At 58.2% G+C, this 19129-nt stretch overlaps 2 protein-coding genes across 4 annotated transcripts in view; both read left to right on the top strand.

The window, feature by feature from the left end:
• Positions 1-82: 82 nt before the first annotated feature.
• On the top strand, positions 83-11159 carry CNPY2 (canopy FGF signaling regulator 2). Of its 3 annotated transcripts, XM_073319161.1 has the most exons (7): positions 83-802; positions 1497-1619; positions 4668-4792; positions 5160-5275; positions 5967-6164; positions 6580-6676; positions 10154-11159. In XM_073319161.1, the coding sequence occupies exons 3-7, from the start codon at positions 4693-4695 to the stop codon at positions 10195-10197; spliced, it is 555 nt and encodes a 184-aa protein (XP_073175262.1). In that variant the 5' UTR covers positions 83-802; positions 1497-1619; positions 4668-4692; the 3' UTR covers positions 10198-11159. The 3 variants fall into 3 exon arrangements, with proteins under 3 accessions (XP_073175262.1, XP_073175260.1, XP_073175261.1); XM_073319159.1 differs by lacking the exons at positions 83-802; positions 1497-1619 and adding an exon at positions 3121-3206 and having other exon boundaries at positions 4591-4792; XM_073319160.1 differs by lacking the exons at positions 83-802; positions 1497-1619 and adding an exon at positions 3148-3206.
• A 5487-nt stretch (positions 11160-16646) lies between these two features.
• The window catches only part of CS (citrate synthase), a 15952-nt gene continuing 13469 nt past the window's right edge, over positions 16647-19129 (top strand). The window contains exon 1 of the mRNA XM_073319044.1: positions 16647-16837. Coding sequence (XP_073175145.1) covers positions 16796-16837 — 42 coding nt within the window. The 5' untranslated portion in view covers positions 16647-16795. The remainder of the gene's footprint in view (positions 16838-19129) is intronic.

The raw sequence follows: 19129 nt of genomic DNA, 5'->3' as shown, positions 1-19129 counted from the left end.
GCCTGTGGACCTGTCTCCTCCTTTCTCATTGGTTGGTGGTTCTGCCCTGGCCTTTGCCCACTGCTGATCCCAAAGTGCTTCACCAGGCTCCTCCCCCCGATGTTACCCTCGCCTCGGACAGACGAGGTTGGGGGAGTCACTTATCCCCCTAGGTCATGCTGTGAGTCAGAAATTGAACTCAGAATCCTGCTCCAGCCACTTGACCACGCTGCCTCTGCTGTAGCAGCCAGAACAACGTAAGGGGGCGTGTAATGAGTGGCTACAGCTGTGTTCACGCCCAGGCCTCTGTGTTTGTCTGCACTGGGGGGTTGTGCAGACCCCTCATGTGGAGAACGTGCACGGGTGTGAAGAATGCCTGGCTCTGTGCTCCACGTGGCTGCCTTGGTTCCAGTGACCCCTGTGCGGAGGAGCCCTGGCATTCCTGCTTTGAAGACATCCCGGTCGGGCGAGTCCTGCCCCTGCCATGGCCGGGAGAGTAACAGCTTGGGTCTGGGACCCTCCGTGGCTCGCGCTGCGAACACGGGGATGGGAATTCCTGCTCAAAACAGCCCCCGTCTCCGCGGACATTCAGAGCAGCGCACAGGGAGCCAGCCTGCCAGCTCCCAGCTGAGAAAGGATCCATCCCCACAAACAGCCCACAGTGCTTCCCCGAGGTGACAATCCCTGTCCCCACCACCACCAACTGGGCGACCGGTGCCTTTAAGGTCAATGGGACGAGATGCTCCCCAGCGCGTGGAGTGAAGCCCCCCTTGGGGTGGGGGGGAACTGAAGCGCAGAGGAAGGAGTGGGGAGACGTTTACAGGTGAGCCAGCGAGTCTGAGGTTAGGGGAGGCTCTTCCAGACCTCACGGTCTGCAGAGCAGGAGGCCCCCCCTCATAGGCGGGGGGGGGGCAAGGAGAGGGAGCTGGTGCAAATCTCCCAGAGTTTAAGAACCAGGAAGCAGGGCTGAGCTGGCTGGGAGGTGATGCAGCCACCTCGGGGGGGACAGATCTTGAACAGTGTCCAGCGCAGAAGCAAGGAGAACAAGACTCCTGCATGCAATTAAAATTGGAGGGGGGGCAACGAGTTCAGAATGTTGTCACCAGTGCTGGACTTTGGCCAGGCCAGCGGGGTTAGCACCTGTGGAAAGCCCAGCAGCCCGGTTGGGTTTTTGCATTTCCCTGGAAACACGCCACCTCACAGCATCCTGGGGCATGACTCAAAGGGAGGCAAGGAATCACCTACTGACTCAGCAGCTTCCCACCATCCCTGGGTTTTCCCCACTGGTCTCCCCTCCCCGGTTAGCTCCCGAGCTGGGACAGCCACCAGCTCGGTTGGGGGGGCTGGGGGCGTGGATGGCTCCAGACCCCCTGCCCCAGCTGGAGCTGCTACGGTCCCTAATGAACTAAGGTGGCTCTGGGCACATGGCTGGGGACTGTTGGCAGGAAGTTTTTTGCTGAGACAGCGAGGTTTTGTGTCTGTCACCTTGGTTAATGCAGTCACTCTGACATGGGCAGGGGGCAGCCGAGCGCGGCGGAACGCTCTGTGTCTCTCCCAGGACAGAGACGCTGCAGACCCACCTGACAGCAGGAGCGTCAACCTGCCTCGAGCATCCCGGATCGCTGCATCAGAACATGGCGGTGAGCCTCTGGCCTGTCTCCTGAATTAGAAGCCCCTTAAAAATGGGGACAAGAACCCCCCCAGTTTTAGTTCCTGGGGGGGCCCCTGTCTCCAGTGCATTGGGGCTGCGTGATCTAACCCTGCATGGGGAGCCCAGTGCCCCGGTTGGTGTATTAGCCGGCGAGCAACAGCACCTGGCTGCCCTGCCCGGAGATTCAGGAGCGGCTATAGCCCAGGGCTCCCAGGGGGGAGCACGTCCCCCCAAAAACTGGCTGCTCTCAATGCAGAGGAGGCAAAGTGCGTGGGGATGATCGACTCCAGCACAGCCAGGGCAGAGTCATTGCCAGGGCTCCCTAGTCCCCTCTCCTGCTGCATTGGCACTCGCTAGCCATGGAGCATCCTGGAGACTGGAGTGGGCACAGACAACAGGGACCAAGGAAAAGGAGGAAGTCTAGTCATTGGCGCAGACTGGCTGGGAGCCAGGACTTCTGGGTTTTGGTGGTGGCTCAGGGCAGGGAGTGGGGTCTAGTGGTTAGAGCAGAGGGGCTGGGAGCCAGAGTTCAGCGATCCAGCTTGATCTGCTGCCAGGAGGTGCCCACTTCCTTCCTCATGACCTCAGAGCAGGGCTGTGCCCCCATGTCCCCCCCAGCTGCAACCCCCACGCCCCCCCCAGCCCCACACCCCCTATACCCTTCCCCCAGGTGCAACCCCCACGCCCCCTCCCTAGTCCCACACCCCCCTATGCCCTCCCCTCAGCTGCAACCCCCACAGCCTCTATACCCTTCCCCCAGCTGCAACCCCCACGCCCCCTCCCTAGCCCCCACACCCCCTATAGCCTCCCCTCAGTTGCAACCCCCACGCCCCTTCCCTAGCCCCCACACCCCCTATACCCTCCCCTCAGCTGCAACCCGAACGCCCCCTCCCAGCCCCCCGTCCCCCTATACCCTTCCCCCAGCTGCAACCCTCATGCCCCCTATACCCTCCCCTCAGCTGCAACCCGCACGCCCACTATACCCTTCCCCCAGCTGCAACCCCCCCGCCCCCTCCCAGCCCCCCTATACCCTTCCCCCAGCTGCAACCCCCCCGCCCCCTCCCAGCCCCCCTATACCCTTCCCCCAGCTGCAACCTGCACGCCCCCTCCCAGCCCCCCGCCCCCCTATACCCTTCCTGCAGCTGCAACCTGCACGCCCCCTCCCAGCCCCAGGGGTCGGTCCCTCCGCCCAGCTGTGTAACTTCCCTGCCCCGCCCATCCGCGCAGGCCCCGCCCCTTGCCGGGCTGCTGCTCGCGTGGAACCCAACGCCACGCGAGCTGGGGCCTCGCTGTGCGCCCGGGGTCCTGCCGCCGCCTTAGCTGCCCTTAGCGGTGCCTGTGCCCGGCCGCCCCGCCGGAGGGGCCCTGGCAGCCGCTGCCGGAGCAGGAGCCGGAGCAGGAGCCGGAGCCGGCCCGGCCCCGCCCCTCACCGGATCCCCGGACTGGGGTGGCGGCGGCGGCGGGAGCGGGAGCGCGGCGGGGCAGGCGGGCGGCGGGGCAGCCCCGGGGGGCGGGGCTCGGGAGCGGGCGGACTCAGCGCCCGCCGGGGAAGCGGCGGGGCCGGGACAGGTCTCAGGTGCGGGGCTCTAAGGGGTCCCTGTAGGGTGGGGGGGCCCTTTCGGGGAGAGGGGTCCCGGTGGGGGGCTCTAGAGGGGAGAGGGGGCCCTGTAGGGTGGGGGGGCCCTGTAGGGTGTGGGGCGGGGCTCTAGAGGGGAGAGGGGGCCCTGTAGGGTGTGGGGCGGGGCTCTAGAGGGGAGAGGGGGCCCTGTAGGGTGGGGGGGCCCTGGGGGGGGGCTCTATAGGGAAGAGGGGGCCCTGTAGGGTGTGTGGGGGGGCCCTGTAGGGTGTATGGGGGACTCCAGAGGGGAGAGGGGTTCCTATCGGGTGTGGGGGGGCCCTGGGTGAGGGGGCCCTTTCGGGGAGAGGGGTCCCTATAGGGTGTGGGGGGGCCCTGGGTGGGGGGGCTCGAGAGGGGGCCCTGTAGGTGTATGGGAGGACCTGAGTCTAGGGTGCTCTAAGGGAGTGTGTGAGGGGGGCTCTAGAGAGGAGCGCGGGTCTTTATACAGGGTTCTATAGGGTGTATAGGGGCATCTGGGTTGGGGAGTCCCTATAGGGATCTCTGTAGGGTGTATGGGGGTCCTGGGCGTAGTGGGTATCTAGGGACGTAACAGGGAGCTAGAGAGGTCTCTTTGGGGACCTCTGGGGGATACTGAGGGGGCAGAGTGTGGGGGGTGCTGGCAGGAAGTGGGGCACACTGGGGAGTAGGTTACAGAACCATGGAAAGAGAGTGTCAGCTGGCCCCCCAAGGCTCCATGATGGGCTGCTGTTCCCTTCTGTCCTGGGGGGATGCTGTGACTCCCCGGTGCCCATCAGCCCCAGGGCTGGTGGAGGGGACCTGTGGGCACTTTCTCCATCTCGCTAGGTTCTGTAGGGGAAGGGCCACTGACCGATCCCAGTAACCAGCAAAGAGCAGCTACAAACTGCCAAACCCTGTGGCCTCCGGCCCGCCGCACAGTCCCTGTTTTGTGCTCACAACCTGAGCCCAGCAGACAAACAGCTGCTCCTTGGAGGACCGCTTTGAAACAGGGAACGATTGTGCCACAGAGCCCTTGGCACTGTAAATGCTGGCCCGGCATGATGGGTTGAGCTGTTCGGGCAGGAAAGAGCAATTCCTAGGGCAAATCTACCGGGGGGGTTAAACAGGATCTGATAGGGTGGGAATTTTAAATGCTGTAGTTATATCTCTGTTACTCTGCTGTAGCAGGGTCCTTTCTGGTTTAAGCTAAATCAAAGAGAGCCATTTTCAGGCTGGCGTAAGCATGGAGGTTATAATAGTATACCAGTAAAATCAGACCAGTGTTCGACATGGCTCCCAGGTAGACAAGCCCCTAAAGGGGCTGCTGTCGGAACCGGGAGGGATTCGCTGTAGCAGAAGCAGAATTTGCTTTGGGTTTCCACAGAGCGCCTGCTGGACCCCTCGTGGCTGAAAGGAGGAGCTGTGATCTGGAAGCACTGAATCCTTTTGGCCTCTCTGCAGGTCACTGTGCCAGCCTGCGGGGAAGATGAATGGCTGGGTTTCTCACACGCTCTGCCTGTCCGTCATCCTGGTGTCCCTGTTGAACAGTGTCCTTGCTTGGAGTAGTCAGGATCTCCATTGTGGAGGTAAAGGGAGCATTTCCAGCTCGGTTGCTGTGTGACAATCGTGCCCCATGCCTCAGTTTCCCTATCAGCCAAATGGGGATCGGGTTAGTTAACGCTAAGTAAGTGCAGATTATTGTTAGAGGAGCAGATCCTCTCTCAGGCTCTGACTCCCATTGGGCTAGGCACAGTGCAGACCCTGAGAAGGAAACCATCTTGTTAGTGACTGTATCAGGGTTAGTTGTTGCTCCCAGACGGACGGTGCACTGTTGAACTGTTGTTTCTGACCTGCCCAGGGCTGCAGAGGGCAGGCTGGGTAACAGCCGTTTGCTTCTCTCCATCTGATTCACCATGTTGACTAATGCAACTGATTTGTCTCTCTCCTCTCTAGCTTGTCGGGCCCTGGTGGACGAGCTGGAGTGGGAGATCTCCCAGGTGGATCCCAAGAAAACCATCCAGATGGGGTCGTTCCGTATCAACCCGGACGGCAGCCAGTCGGTTGTGGAGGTAGGGTGTCTTGCACTTACCCAGCCGGGTACCTCTCTCCAGCCCTGGGGCGGCAGGAATCTCTGAAAGATCAGGTTTAAGAGAGGGGAAGGGTGGATGGTAAATTGACAATAAAGCCCTGCTGGAAGTAGCAGCCACGTGTTGTGGGGAGAGGGATGGAGAAGGGAGTGGGTCCTGAAGATCCCATTTCATTAATTTTCCTCCCCTAGAAAGACTCCAAGGGGGGCTGAGGCACCCACTGGGTGCTGTTAACCGCGGAAGGGGGGTTCCTCTTCTGATTGGCGGCACTGGAATGTGAAGCCAGTTTGTGAGGGCTGAGAATGGCTTCTCTGTAGTAGCGGCTCTTGCCCTAGGGAAGCAGCGTTGGCTGATGTAGCAGGGGGCTGGCACCCAGGACCCCTGGGCTTTTCTGTTCTCTGGAGAATTTGTGGGCAGGGGGTGGGACTGGGAGTGGGGACTCCTGGGTTCTGTGCAGAGCTGCCCCCCTGGCTCGCTGCGTGACCTCGGCCGAGTCGTTTTGCCTCTGTGTAGAGAGCGGATGGCACCGTCGCCGTTCCCAGGGCGGCTCGGCCAACGCTTGCAAACCACGGTTATGACCGTGTTGGGGCTCAGGTGCTGCGGCTGTCTCGTGGGTGAGTGGCACGGTGAATGCACTTGGCGCAGCCTGTCAGATCACTGTGGTTCTGCCCAGGTGCCCTACGCCAGATCCGAAGCTCACCTGACGGAGCTGCTGGAGCGGGTCTGTGAGAAGATGAAAGAGTATGGGGAGAAGGTGGATCCCTCCACCCACCGGAAAAGCTACGTCCGCGTGATCTCCCATGACGGGACCAAGATGGACCTTTCTGAGACCAAAATGGACGGGGACGTGACGTCCCGCCTGAAGTTTGCGGTGAGTGCAGAGGCGCTGGGCGTACGTGGGGCTCCCCTGACGGAGCTCAGCTGCCAGTTGAAGGGGGGACCTTGATGACTTTTGACTCTCAGCTGCAGTAGCCCCCGCCGTGCTGGTGCTGGGTGGGAGACACCAGGCTGCTCTCACTAGCCACACCCTAGTGCTTAACCCTGACCCCTCTTCCTGGACTGCAGAGCGCTGACATCCCCCCTGCAGCCTGACCACTGTGCTTTGCCACCGCAGAGCAGGCCATGGACTGGTGGGGCTGCTGTTTCTGTGGCTGGGGCTGTGTCGAGCAGGGCCCAGCTGTGGTGTCTCCTCTCTGTCACTGTTGCCGTTGCTGCCCCGGGTGACCCGCTCAGTGCTAGGGGAGGCAGGATGCAGGTTTTCTGACCCTCTCCGGACCCTGTTGCAGTGCGAGAGCATCGCCGAGGAGTATGAAGATGAGCTCATTGAATTCTTCTCCCATGAGACCGACAACGTCAAGGATCGGCTCTGCAGCAAACGGACCGGTAAGCGAGGGTCCCCTGCTGCTTGGGGTGGGAGGCTAGTCAGCCAGGGAACATAAGAACAGCCAGACTGGGTCAGACCAATTGTCCATCCAGCCCAGTATCCTGTCTACCGACAGTGGCTCATTCCAGGTGCTTCAGAGGGAATGAACAGAACAGGGAATCCTCAAGTGATCCATCCCCGCTCGCCCATTCCCAGCTTCTGGCAAACAGAGGCTAGGGACACTTCAGAGTATAGTTTTGCTAATAGCCATTGATGGACCTATCCTCCATGAACTTATCTTTTTTTAACCCTGGTATACTGGCCTTCACAACATCCTCTGGCAAGGAGTTCCACAGGTTGACTGTGCGTTGGGTGAAGAAATACCTTTTTTTTGTTCGTTTTAAACAAACGGAGCCTGGAGGCTTTCGCTCACCTCTAGATGGCTGCCTGGAGGCCAAGCCCAGTCAGCTGTCACCACTCTAGGAGCGAAATACACCCTTGAACAGGGCAGAAGCCATTGCCAGGGCGCAAGGAAGCGGGGTGCTGCCACATAAAGTATTTAGCCTGGATACCATGGCTGGTCCCCTGTACTCAATCAGTGTTATTCCCCACTTCCCGTCATGCACCGGTGCTGCAGCATTGCTGGAACAGGGTGACTGCTGCGCTCCAGCCCAGAGGAAGCTGCCTTCCAGCGATGGGGAAAGTGTTCCCTCTGCACCAGGGTCCATAAGCTTCACTGAGTCGTGGAATCACCCACTCCTGAGGCCTGGGAAGGCAGCATGGTGTTGGACTCCTCCGTGTCACCTTCCCACAACTGCACCTTCCTTGGCCAGTTCTTTTCCCCCCAAGATGTCGATTTAAGGCACCCCCCTTAGGCTTTTTTTTTTTTTTTTAATTTGGACAGTCTCCTGTTTTATGCTGGTTCTCGGAATCAGTGAGTTCATTAAACAACCAAAACAAGAAGCATGCCGCTGAGCTGCGGTGACTGCTGAAAGCTGTGGGGCTTGCAGGTCTGTTCTGATTGATGATCACATGGACGAGGTGCTGGGCTGGGACTCAGGAGACGTGGGTTCAATTCCTGGCTCTGCTGTAGACCCCGTGCAACCTTGGTTGAGTCACTTCACCACTCTGTGCCTCGGTTTCCCCATCTGTAACACAGGGATACCACCTCTCTGTCGTAGAGTGCTGGCTAACTCCCCAGATACTCTATTGAGCGCTGTAGAGAAGCCATTACAAAAAAACTATTCATAAACCAGAAGAAAAGTAAGAAAGGAAGTAATGATACTTAGCTGTTACCCAGCGCGTTTCGTGCGTAGACCTCAAAGCCCTTCACAAAGGACAGCCAGGGCCATTAGCCCATTTTATAGATGAGGAAACTGAGGCAGAGTTACGTTGACTTGCCCAGGGTCCCCCAGCAGATCAGCGGCTGGGCTGGGAATAGGGCTGAGGTCTCCTGATTCCCCGTGTAGTGCCCTACTCACTGGACCCTGCTGCTCCAGGCTCTTATCCTGCAGCCGCTGGCTCGCTTTCTGTCAGGAAACCGTTTCAGGTAGGCTGCGACTGGTCCACTGATGGGGTCTGAGTCTAACTTCCACTGTCTTATGCATTTGTCAGTAACTTGCCCTCCCATCCCCTGGCCTCTCCTCGCCCTTGGAGTGTCAAACCCCCTCCAGAGACCTGTTGGGGATCTGGTGCGAGTGCTCTGCAGGAGTGTCCCGGCTCCGTGGGCTCGCTGCTCCCACCAAGGGCAGCAAGTCAGAATGTCATGCTTCCTTTTCTAACTGCCTGCAACTTTTTTGGGAAACTCCAGCTTGTGCCAAGCGTTCCTGAGGCAGGGCCAAGGGACAGCGGCTCCTCACACAACCAGCCCAACCTCCTTTGCGCCAGAGATTCTCATTGGCTGCCAAAAGCAGTAACGGGATTGGAGCAGCCAATTGCTGGGTGCTATTCAGGGACTGGTCTCCCCATCCCGCTAAGTTATTTTTGGATGGCAGCCCTGGGTGCCGCCTGACCTTTGTTCGTTCTTGTCCAAGCTGTTGGAAAGGGACTCTGGCTTTACACCTCTGTCCTCTGATCTCCCTGGACCTGCACACCTGATCGCTCTGCATGCCACAGCGATGTGTCAGTCTTCAGCAGAGAGCGCCTTCCATCTGCCCTGTCTGGGTCACAGGCCGACCTCAACAGCTCTGTTCAAACAGCCGCATTTTTCATTAGCCACTAACCAAAGTGTGTGTGTGTGTGTGAGAGAGAGAGAGAGAAGTGGTCCCTCCTCCAGTCACTGCTGTGCCAGCCAGTCCCTGTTCTCTGGCTGGCAGCCAGATCTTTCAGTTCTCACCTGAGCAACAGCCTTGTCCTGGGGCTGCACATCCAGGCGGCCCCTTACCTGCTCTGTGCTTCAGTAAATGGCTGAGAGTCAGAGGTTGGTCTCCTGTGCCCTCCATCTCTAAGAGGGATGATCTGCCTCTGGAAAAATGAACGAGAGTTAAACTCCGGGTCTTAAATTGTTGACCCCATGGCCCCTTTTACAAGCGTCAGGATGTTAACCCGGTGTCCTGGCCCCCTCCCAACTAGGCAATTATTTTCCACTGACCTACTGCTCCGTTTCATTCACATACAGACTGCTGCTTTCCTTTCAAGACCGAGGCCACTGTGTGATACTGTACCATGTTGAACAGCTGCTGCATCCCACCCTAGAGGTGGCTGCATTTCAGTGAGGATGAAATTATCCTCCAGGTAGATTAAGTGCTTTGGTGTGAAAGATGCTAGAAATGCTGTGGTCAACAAAGCGGCTGTGAGCGGGTCTGTGGTGTTTGGAATAATACAGACTGAGGAGCATGTGGGAATCGTCTCACACATTAAAAGGGACAAGGAAGCTGCAGACTTCCCAGGCCATGAGCTGCTAAGCCAGTTGGAAAGGGACATGCTTATGGTAGCTGCTGTCTGTTTCCTACAGTTGGATAGAAATGTTACTGAAGATCTGATTTGGAAACCGAATCAGCTTGAGGACTGCCAGCAAAATACTTAGACTGTAAACTCTGGGGCAGAGCCAGTTGTCTTCAGATGTAGGAAACTATCACAAAGGGACCTGATCCCTGCTTCCAGGTGCTACCGTAATGTAAATAATACAGGGACATTCAGTGAGATCGAAAGGTACAAATTCCTAGCTGAGAAAAGGAAGTACACACCGCACAGTTAGCTGGTGGAACTCACTGTCACAAGACCTGACTGAGGCCAAAAACAAGATTCCGAAAGGGATTAGACATTTGACATGCTACAGAGACCAGCCAGAGAGAGGTTAGAGCCAGTTCCGTAAGGAGCGTGAGCCCTGCTGCTTCACTGCACAAACCAACCTCTAACTCGCAGGGGGTGGGGCAGGGGGGTCAGGAGGAGATTGTCCCACAACTGTCTCCTGCAGGGTTCTTATCCTTTCTCTGGACCTCGGCTCTGATCCAGTCTGGTAAGTCCCTTGTTCTAACGGCTTGTGCTCCTATGCGTAGATCTGTGCGACCATGCCCTGAACATCCCCCACGATGAGCTGTGAAGTGCGAAGGCCTGGATCAAACTGGACATCCCCTGCAGTGGACTCCTCCCCTACCTGCCAGCATTGCCCTGGGAACCTCGCTGGGTGTCCCCTGGAAACCCCAAACTATGCCTGGGGAGGAAAGCAGGACAGAAACTTCCTTCAGAGGGAAAGACGTTGTCCTTCTCCTGCCCCTCGGGATCGCTTGACTTCCCATCTGCTTTTAGGCTGTCGATGTTTCCTCCCTCATCCCTTCCCCGAGGAGATGGACAGATGTGCCTGTAGAGTCCTGAGTCTGGATTTGACCCCTCCTCCCCCTGCCCACCTACTCTGGTGCTTTTACGTCTTATTTATTTTGGTTGTCTTGGGGTGGGAGTGTCAGCTGATGGGAAGAGGAAAGGGGGCCAGGAACCGGGTTCTGCTCCAGCTCTGAGAGGAGATGCTCTCTGGGGGGCAGAGCCAGGCATGGGCATCAGGACTTTGAGCTGTAGAAGGGCTGGTGGAGTGAGACCTCCCGGGTTTTATTCTGAGCAGCAATGTGTTCTAGGGGCTACAGTGCTAGAGCTGGAGTCAGGACTCTGGTTCTGGTCTGGCTCTGCCACTGTCTCACCGTGACCTTGGGCAACTCACTTCTCTGTGGCTGTTCTGAAGGGCCCAGGGGAAGGGGACCGCACAGAGACTTCTCCACCGTCATCCGTCCAAAGGGGACACTTCCAGCCACCAGCAGCAGGAGCAATGAGTATTGAGCTCAAATGACAGCCGGCGAAGACACGGCCGAGTCGGCGCTCTGCTAGCAGCCTCTGCACGCGCAGGGTGGAGGGATCCAGTTTTCCAAGGGGAGTTGTACTACTTTGAAGGGCTTGTTTTTAAATGTCTCAGGTCTGTTTCCTGAGGACTTCTTTCTAGGCTGCAGATTGCTGTGGTCTCCGTCAGAGGGCAGTAGAATAAACCTCTGGCCACACTGCAGTTGGAACTGCTTGCAATGGTCCTGTTTCCCTGTGCAATGAGGGGTAGGGGTGATTAGTCTGAGCAGTGGGTTCTGAAGGGCCCTATGGCACTTAGTTCATGGGACAGTTTTCAGCACTGTATCCCTGTCCACGCCAGCCAGGGCTAGCAGCGGGAAGCTGTTAGCAGCTTCAAGTATCCTGTGGCAGCGTAGCGAATACCGAGGCGAGGGTAGTACCAGTGTTAGGCAATGCCACAGACCAGCGATTTGCTCCTGCTCCAGGCATGGGCGACAGCTACCATCTTGGGCAACAGCGGGGCTTAAACCAGGGCTCTCCAGAGCCAGAAGTCTCTACAGCTTGAGCTAAAGAGGCAGGCATGGCAGCTGAGACCCGAATCCTCTGTGCAGTAGGGGATGTCGCGCACACAGGAGGGGCTAAGTCCCAGGGCAAAGGTGCTGGCTCTGTGGAACGTTTCTTGAAGGGGTTGGGGAGGTGCAGGGCTTCTGCAGCTTTACTGGCAATCAGCTGCTTTAATGGCTGTTAAGTGACACACACACCCCTGGTGCCCAGGCTGAGGAGGGGGTGCCCCTGCCACCCCATCCTTGCTGGGGGTGACCGAGTGAAAGCTGCTGCTAATGGGCCTCCAAAGGACCAGCTCTGACCAGGGGCCTGTGATGAACATGGAAAAACTCAGGCACATATGACCTTTCCCTGGCCAGTGGGGCAGATGCCCAGGGTCATGTTCACCAGGGCAGGTAACAAGGGTCCCTTGGTCCAGTTTTCACTGGAAGTGAACATGGCTGAAGCAGAAGGAGCTTGGGGTTGGGGGTTTTTTTGCCTTTGGGACCTACTGCACCAGCCCGACCCTCCATTTGTGCCTTGTTCCTGGAGTGGGGGAATGCAGGCCCTGACCCCCCTAGTCCCACTTCCTCCCTGTCCCCTCCCCTTTGCTCACTGCTCCAGCTCAGCTGCTGGCATTAACTTGACCCTCCCCTGCTGGAGGGGCTTGCTGGGCTGACGAGGTGTGGGCTCCACAAGGAGTTTAACAACCTCATGTTCCAGGCTGGGCCTCCCCCTTTGTCAGCAACGCACATAAAGGCAATGAGCCTTTCACCGTGGCCAGTGGCTGCCCTAAATCATTTGAAGCAATAGGCTTCTCAGTGCTTGGCTGCTCAGTGTGGGGTAATTGCCTGCTAGAGTAGGGGCCCTTGGAAATGACAGGACTCCCAGGGGCATTGCACAGCCCTGTGCTGGCTCGGGGTTGTGGCTGCACCATCAGCCACAATTTGGAGTGGCTCTATAGGGCCTCTGGGCTGGTGCCTTCAGTTCCTGGCTGTTCAGGGAAGGGTTGAGCAAAGGAAAAAGTCCTTCCAGAGGCCAGTCCTGGGAGGAGCTCTCTTGCTATTAACCTTGAACAATAGCCAAGGTTGTCTACGCAGCTGTTGTGCACATTTGCCTGCCTGCCTGAGGGTTAGCACTAGATCTGAGCAGCCCCAGCTCGGGTCGCTTTGACCTGCTTGCGGAAGGGGTGGTGGTGTTCAGCAGCTCTGCTCTCCAGAGGTGCTGGCCTGACTCGCACCCGAGCCAAGTGTCTGTCTGCAATCGCATCTGGGCATGGAGTGAGGCTCGCCCACCCATGCAGGCTCAGTGACCCTTCCAAGGCTGTTTATGCCCTCATTTCCCCAGAGAGCTTAGCCAGTGCCAGATGCTCAGCAGTTTAGCACTTTGCACCCATAAAACAATAGTTTAGTGTTAGCATTCAACACCCCAGTTCCCCGAGAGCCTTTTTCCTCTCTGGACTGACAGCAGGTCGCTATGGTCCCTGAGCAGCTCTCTTCCTCCCTGGTTTGCTGCCGTAGTGTCAGCTGTGATTGTGGGCTCTACCACTTTTCTATGCCTGCTGATGGATGCGGGGGAAGATGACTTCTACCAGCAGCATGTCCAATGCTCCCTGACCTCGCCACAGGGGCCTGCCCCCTGTCTCTTGTCAATGGCTCCTGTCCTGCTCTCTCAACTGCCAAGTTTAAGCAAATATTTGAGACATGAACAAATATTGACCCTTCCACACACCAGAAACGACCCTTTTCCTGAGAGAGCGTGTGACTCAGGAGACAAGGAGTAGGTTGCCGCATGTTTCACTGCAAGGTCATCAGGCCAGGGCACCAGGGATTGAAAGTCAAGACCAGCTGATGGGAGCTCTGGGCATGGATCTGGTGGCTCTCAGCCAAGGTCCTAATGGGGCAGGTCTCGCTGTCACAGAAACCTTCCCCTGGCTGGCGGAGAGGATAAGGTCTGAATGGGCCATGGAGATTTAACTCTCCCCACCCACCTCCAGCAGTCGGGTCGTTCCAGCCCCCAGCTTGTGTGTGTAGCCTGCCCTTCCTCTGCCCATGGTTCCAAGGTTGCCAATCACCTCCCACTCCAGCAGCCTTTTGCTGAACCTCCCACCCTGCCCTGCTTCCATTGTCTCATGATCAGTGACCCAAGTTCTTTTTTGGCCTCTCCCCTTTTCAGGAGCTCCTTGCCCAAATACACCAGCTGGCTTTGGCGGCCCAGGATGGACTGAGAAATTAATAGAGAAAACTTCATAGCTCCAACTATTTAACCCGCTAATCCAGCAACCCCAGCAGGGCAGGGGGTTCAGCATGTCTTATAGCATGTGCTAGTAGCCGGCACTGAAATCACCGTCTTGGGGGAACGCAGATCCCCGTCAGCTCGGGGAATTACCCCTCTTATGCAGAGGAGGAAACTGAGGCACAGAGAGACAAACCAGTAGCAAAGGCAACAGCAGAGTTAGGGACAGAAGCCGAGTCCTGGCTCTCTAGACCCCACTCCTGGCTATAAATCCGATAGAGAGGGCTCAGACTCGCATCAGGATCAAGCCCACGCCCCACCTTGCTTTACTCAGTGAGTGTTGGGAAAACCCAGGGCGGGTCCTTATGGAGTCCTAGGAGTTGGAGACCAGATCATCCACAATCTAGGTAGGCCCAGAAAGAGCAGTTGTCCTCTCCCTTTGTCTCCCCAGGCCCTCAGCGTCAGACGCTCTCAGCTGTGGTCAGAGGCCACAATAAAAAGCTTCTGCACAGAAGGGTGCTACAAACATTCCCTGGGGGAGAGGAAATTTGGAAGGGTCCTGCTGGAGTGGGAGATCAGTAGGTGGGTGCAGCAGAGGTGAAGTAGCCTCGCAGCAAGTGGAATACCAAACCTGATGGTTTGATCCAGGACAGCAGTGGAGTACACTGGGCTAGACAGAGGCCAGCAGTCAGATCTGTAACTGCAGGAGACTTAACGATTTATGATACCTCATTTCCCCTCCCCACCAACCCTCTGTCCTGTCATGTGTCTGCCACATGCAGCGTATCAGACCATATGGGCAGTGCCCTTGGTGTCATCTCAGTGCATTGCCCAGCTTAGCACTGAGCCGCAGCGTGCTCACTGGCTGATGCAGACTCTGCTCGGCACCACTAAGGACAATGCACTCAGGAAACCCCAGTCCCAGCTGCATCGGTCCAGGGGAGGAGAATCCCCGAATGCCTCCGAGCTCAGGTGAGTTGCTGAAAATCAAGCTGTGATTTTTCCAGCCTCAGATGGGGACTTGCACTCGGGACCCTAGAAATGGGGCTTCGCGCTCTGTTCTCCAGGCGAGCATGTGACTCAGGAGTCATGTGTGCATGGAAAGGAGACTGCTTGGACTCCAGCCTGTTCTCCCAAAGCTGTGCTGGCTCTGAGGGCTGCAGCTTTCAGTCCATAAGCTGGGCACACGTGGCACTGAAGATGCAGGGAGGAACAGGCACCAGTTACATTTGTAGAGTCTGAGCCGTAAGGACCATATTGATAACTTACCAGAAGCCAGACAAAACTGCGTGCTCCAGAATTAAATGTCTTCAAACTTAGTTCTTTCTCATCTTTGTATCTTGGCTGATTTTCCATTGCAGTTATTCCACTTTATCCAACTCCAGCGGTTACGGGCCAAAGGGTGAATCTTGGCTGCATTTTAGGACTATGTGACACAGCGGGCCTACTCTCATATAAGTCCGTGTTGCTGGGATATGGAGCTAGTGCAGGTCTGACTTTAGCTCCCCAAATATGGGCCTATATTTTTAGAGACAAAGGCTGTGAATTCTTTTCCCATGCTGCTAGTGATTAACTGGCCACCTTGGAGAGCATTACCTGAAGGTTACTCAGAGACTGCCTCTAGACAGCATTGTAAGGAGTGTCGTTACCTGTCCTGGTTTTTTTCCAGCTTTGGCCTTGATTCAATCAGTGTGCTCCAAGTTTTGCAGGGCATTGGTGGGAGGCGCAGGAGGAAAGGGATTATCCCCAAATGATGTGAGAAATTCCCTGTCAGAGGGGGTTGAGGCGTGGCGTGATGACATCACCACACGAGGACATCATGTGACACAACATCTTGCATTTTGACACGACAGGCACTTCAGCACCACGACCGAGTGATATCCGCAGGTGCTGCCCCGTGGCATCTCGCTGTGTCTCCCATAATGCTTTGCCACCATATCCTCACACGACGCCATTGTGCGTCTCAGCGCCACAGCGAGGCTCTGAGGGGATGCCGTGTCATCTGCCGGGCCACAGCGAGGCTCTGAGGCGACACCGTGTCATGTGCCGGGCCACAGCGAGGCTCTGAGGCGACACCGTGTCATCTGCCGGGCCACAGCGAGGCTCTGAGGCTCCACCTTGATACTTCATCTTGATGTCATGATGCCCTGAGGCGATGCCATGTCATTCACTGAGACACGGCCAGGCCCCGAGGCCACGCCGTGCCGTTGGCCGCCCCGTGGCCAGGCTCTGAGGCCACGCCGTGCCGTTGGCCGCCCCGTTGGCCGCCCCGTGGCCAGGCTCTGAGGCCACGCCATGCCGTTGGCTGCCCCGTGGCCAGGCCCCGAAGCCACACCGTGCCATTGGCCCCCCCAGGGCCAGGCTCCAAGGCCACGCCATGCCGTTGGCCCCCCCGTGGCCAGGCTCTGAGGCCACACCGTGCCGTTGGCCGCCTCACAGCCAGGCCCCAAAGCCACGCCGTGCCATTGGCCCCCCCATGGCCAGGCTCCAAGGCCACGCCGTGCCATTGGCCCCCCCATGGCCAGGCTCCGTGCCGTTGGCCCCCCCCGTGGCCAGGCTCCAAGGCCACGCCGTGCCGTTGGCCGCCCCGTGGCCAGGCCCCGAGGCCACGCCGTGGCCAGGCCGTATGACTCGGCCCGTTCCGGGCTGAACTGAATATACGTTGCCCCTTCCACCCTCCAGCCCAGCCCGCGTGGGGGAGGGGAGGGGGCAAGTCCCATTGGGTTACACTGAGTTTTCAGGCATTTGCTTTGGCCACCTATACCCAGTCCCCTCCCCCCGCCCACCCCCGCGAAGGCCCCGCCCCTCTCGCCACCCCGCCCAATAGCCGAGCGCGGCGCGGCCGCGCGGGGGCGTGGCTATGCTAACGACCTCCCCGCCGGGGGGGCGCCGTAGCCGCCAGCGCGCTCCACTCCCGCCTCCCCCCCCACTCGCTGTCGCGCTCGCGAGGACCCCTCCTCCTCCCCCCCCCACCCCGTGGGCGCCGCTCCCTCCTCGGCCTCCTTCTTCAACCTTGGTCCCCGCCGGCCCAGGCCCCCCGCGCCCGGCGGCTGCAGCACCCGGCTCCCCGCCGCGCCCGGACCCCGGCTCCGCTCGCCATGACCTTACTGCGGGCGGCCGCGCGCCTGCTGGGCGCCAAGGTGGGCTCGCGCCCGGGGCCGCGCGGGGGGGGGCCGTGGCGGGGGGGGGCCGCTCCCTGGGTTCCCAGGGGCCCCCGCGTGCATGGGAGGGGGGCTGAGCCGTGCTCCAGGCCGCCCCCCCTCCACACGGAGTTTGTGGGTGATTTCCCCCCCCCGCTGCAGACACGCACCCCTCCCCCCTGGTGTGTGTCGGTGGGGGGGGGCCCTGCACGCAGCGCATGGCCGCTCTGCTGCCCCCATCTCTGGGGAGCCGGCTGCCCCCCCCCCCGAAAGGCTGAGCTCTCCCCTTCCTGCTCCGGGCTTTGAGGGGCGTAAAGGGCCATGGAGCCCCCCCCCCCCCTCTAAGCTCTGTGCCCCCCCGGCCGGCCCACCGCCACTGAGGCCGAAGGGCTGACTGGGAGTTAGGGGCCGGGGACCTTAGGGGCTAGGCTGGGCTTTCCAAGGGGCCGTAGGGTGACCAGACCGCCCATGTGAAAAGTCGGGACGGGGGTGGGGGTAATAGGTGCCTGTATAAGAAAAAAGCCCCCCCCAAAATCGGGACATCTGGTCACACTAGCTCCATGCAGCCCGGTGGGCCCCAGCGGGGTGTAGGGTCCGTGGGGGGAAGCCGATCTCCCCGGGCCCGGTAACTGCTGGGCGGCCTGGCCCAGTTGGAAAAGTTCCGTTTCTCGCACCGCATTCGGAGGGGCGCCCGGAAGAGGTGCTAAATGGTACCCGCAGCGTTCCCTGTGAGCCGAACGAAGCCGTCTTCTGCGGGCCTGGTCCTGTGCTGGGGTTCCTTGGGCTCCTGGTAGCGGAGCGGGAGGAAGGCTCTCTGACGGGAGAGGGGCAAGGGGGGTGAGGCCGTATCTGTTATTGGACCAACTTCTGTTGGTGAGAGAGACCAGCTTCTGAGCCGCACGGAGCCCTTCTTCAGGTCAAATTCAGCCAGCGTGACTTGGACTCCCAGCCAGTTGAGTTTCATCACAGCCCACTTGAGCAGCTTACTGAGTAACGCTTTTATGTTTGGATTAGTTTGACTTGCTCCCAGCGTTTCCAAGGGTGTTCTACTTGGCTCCTTCGCGGTGTTTAATCGCCGAGGATCAAAAATGCCAAGCGGGGAGCTGTTTGGGGCCTGGCTGCTGCGGGGGGGTGGGATCGGAAGTTTCGTCTGCACAGCCAGGCAAGTGAGCAGAGGAAGCAGAGCGACCAGTCCTAGAAGGCTAAAATTAGCACATTCTTCAGTCTTTGAAACAAAAGCCAAATGAGCCAAGCTTATGGTGACCGGGGTAAACCCTTCAGCTTTATTCTTCTAATCCTGTCTCTCCTTGGGTCTTGCTTTCAGTTGGTTGCAAAAGGAGGGGGAAATACCACCTTTGTTAATGTACAGGGGTGTCCCTGCACTCCTTGGGAGTAATTGCACCTTCCTCACTGCTAATTCTGTTACGTCTGTGTCGGGTGATTTAATGTAATACCTGAATGCTGAGCATGAGAACAGAATATCAAGCGTGATCGGGGTGGGGATGTGACTGGAAAAACGCTGGAAGCAGCAGTTGTATCCAGCTGTTTAAGATGTGGCATATGTTCATAGTTTCTGTCTACAGGTGCCTGGATTTTGCCCATCTGAGTGCCACATTAACATCTTGCCAGGAGACTCTCCGCCCTCCCTGACAGTCACCCATTGCAGCTGCCTGTCTTTAATACAGAGGTATGACCTCTGGAAGGAAGGCCCAGGCCTGCAGTGCTCCATCTTGATCCAAGTGGCCTGGCTGCATTGCATGCTGGGAGCCATAGTTTTGGGCTCTCTCTCTCTCAAAGATGGAGGAGGCCGCAGTGTAGAAGCCTGGGATACTTTGGCTGCCCTGGCCTACTAAGACCTCACAGGTGAGGAAAGCAAGAACTTGGATGAGATTTGCTAGCGACCAGTCGTGCGTATCCCACAACGTCAGGCACCAGCAGAAATGGCTCAGGATCTCATTCCTCGTTAGCTTGTGTTCTGTGCGGACAACTCCTGTATGGCCTGATTAGGAGCTGGCAGCTTTTAAATGCCAAACAGAATGTGGGAGGGGGAGATAAAAAAACGTGTCTGCAGTTGAGTAACTGTTCATAGAATCATAGAATATCAGGGTTGGAAGGGACCTCAGGAGGTTATCTAGACCAACCCCCTGCTCAAAGCAGGACCAGTCCCCAATTTTTGCCCCAGATCCCTAAATGGCCCCCTCAAGGATTGAACTCACAACCCTGGGTTTAGCGGGTCAATGCTCAAACCACTGAGCTATGACCCCTGTTGTAAAAACCCCACCTGTTCTTGAG

The sequence above is a fragment of the Lepidochelys kempii genome, chromosome 20, assembly GCF_965140265.1.
Source record: "Lepidochelys kempii isolate rLepKem1 chromosome 20, rLepKem1.hap2, whole genome shotgun sequence".
NCBI classification, from domain to species: domain Eukaryota; kingdom Metazoa; phylum Chordata; order Testudines; family Cheloniidae; genus Lepidochelys; species Lepidochelys kempii.
This window is presented reverse-complemented; position numbering and strand designations above follow the sequence as displayed.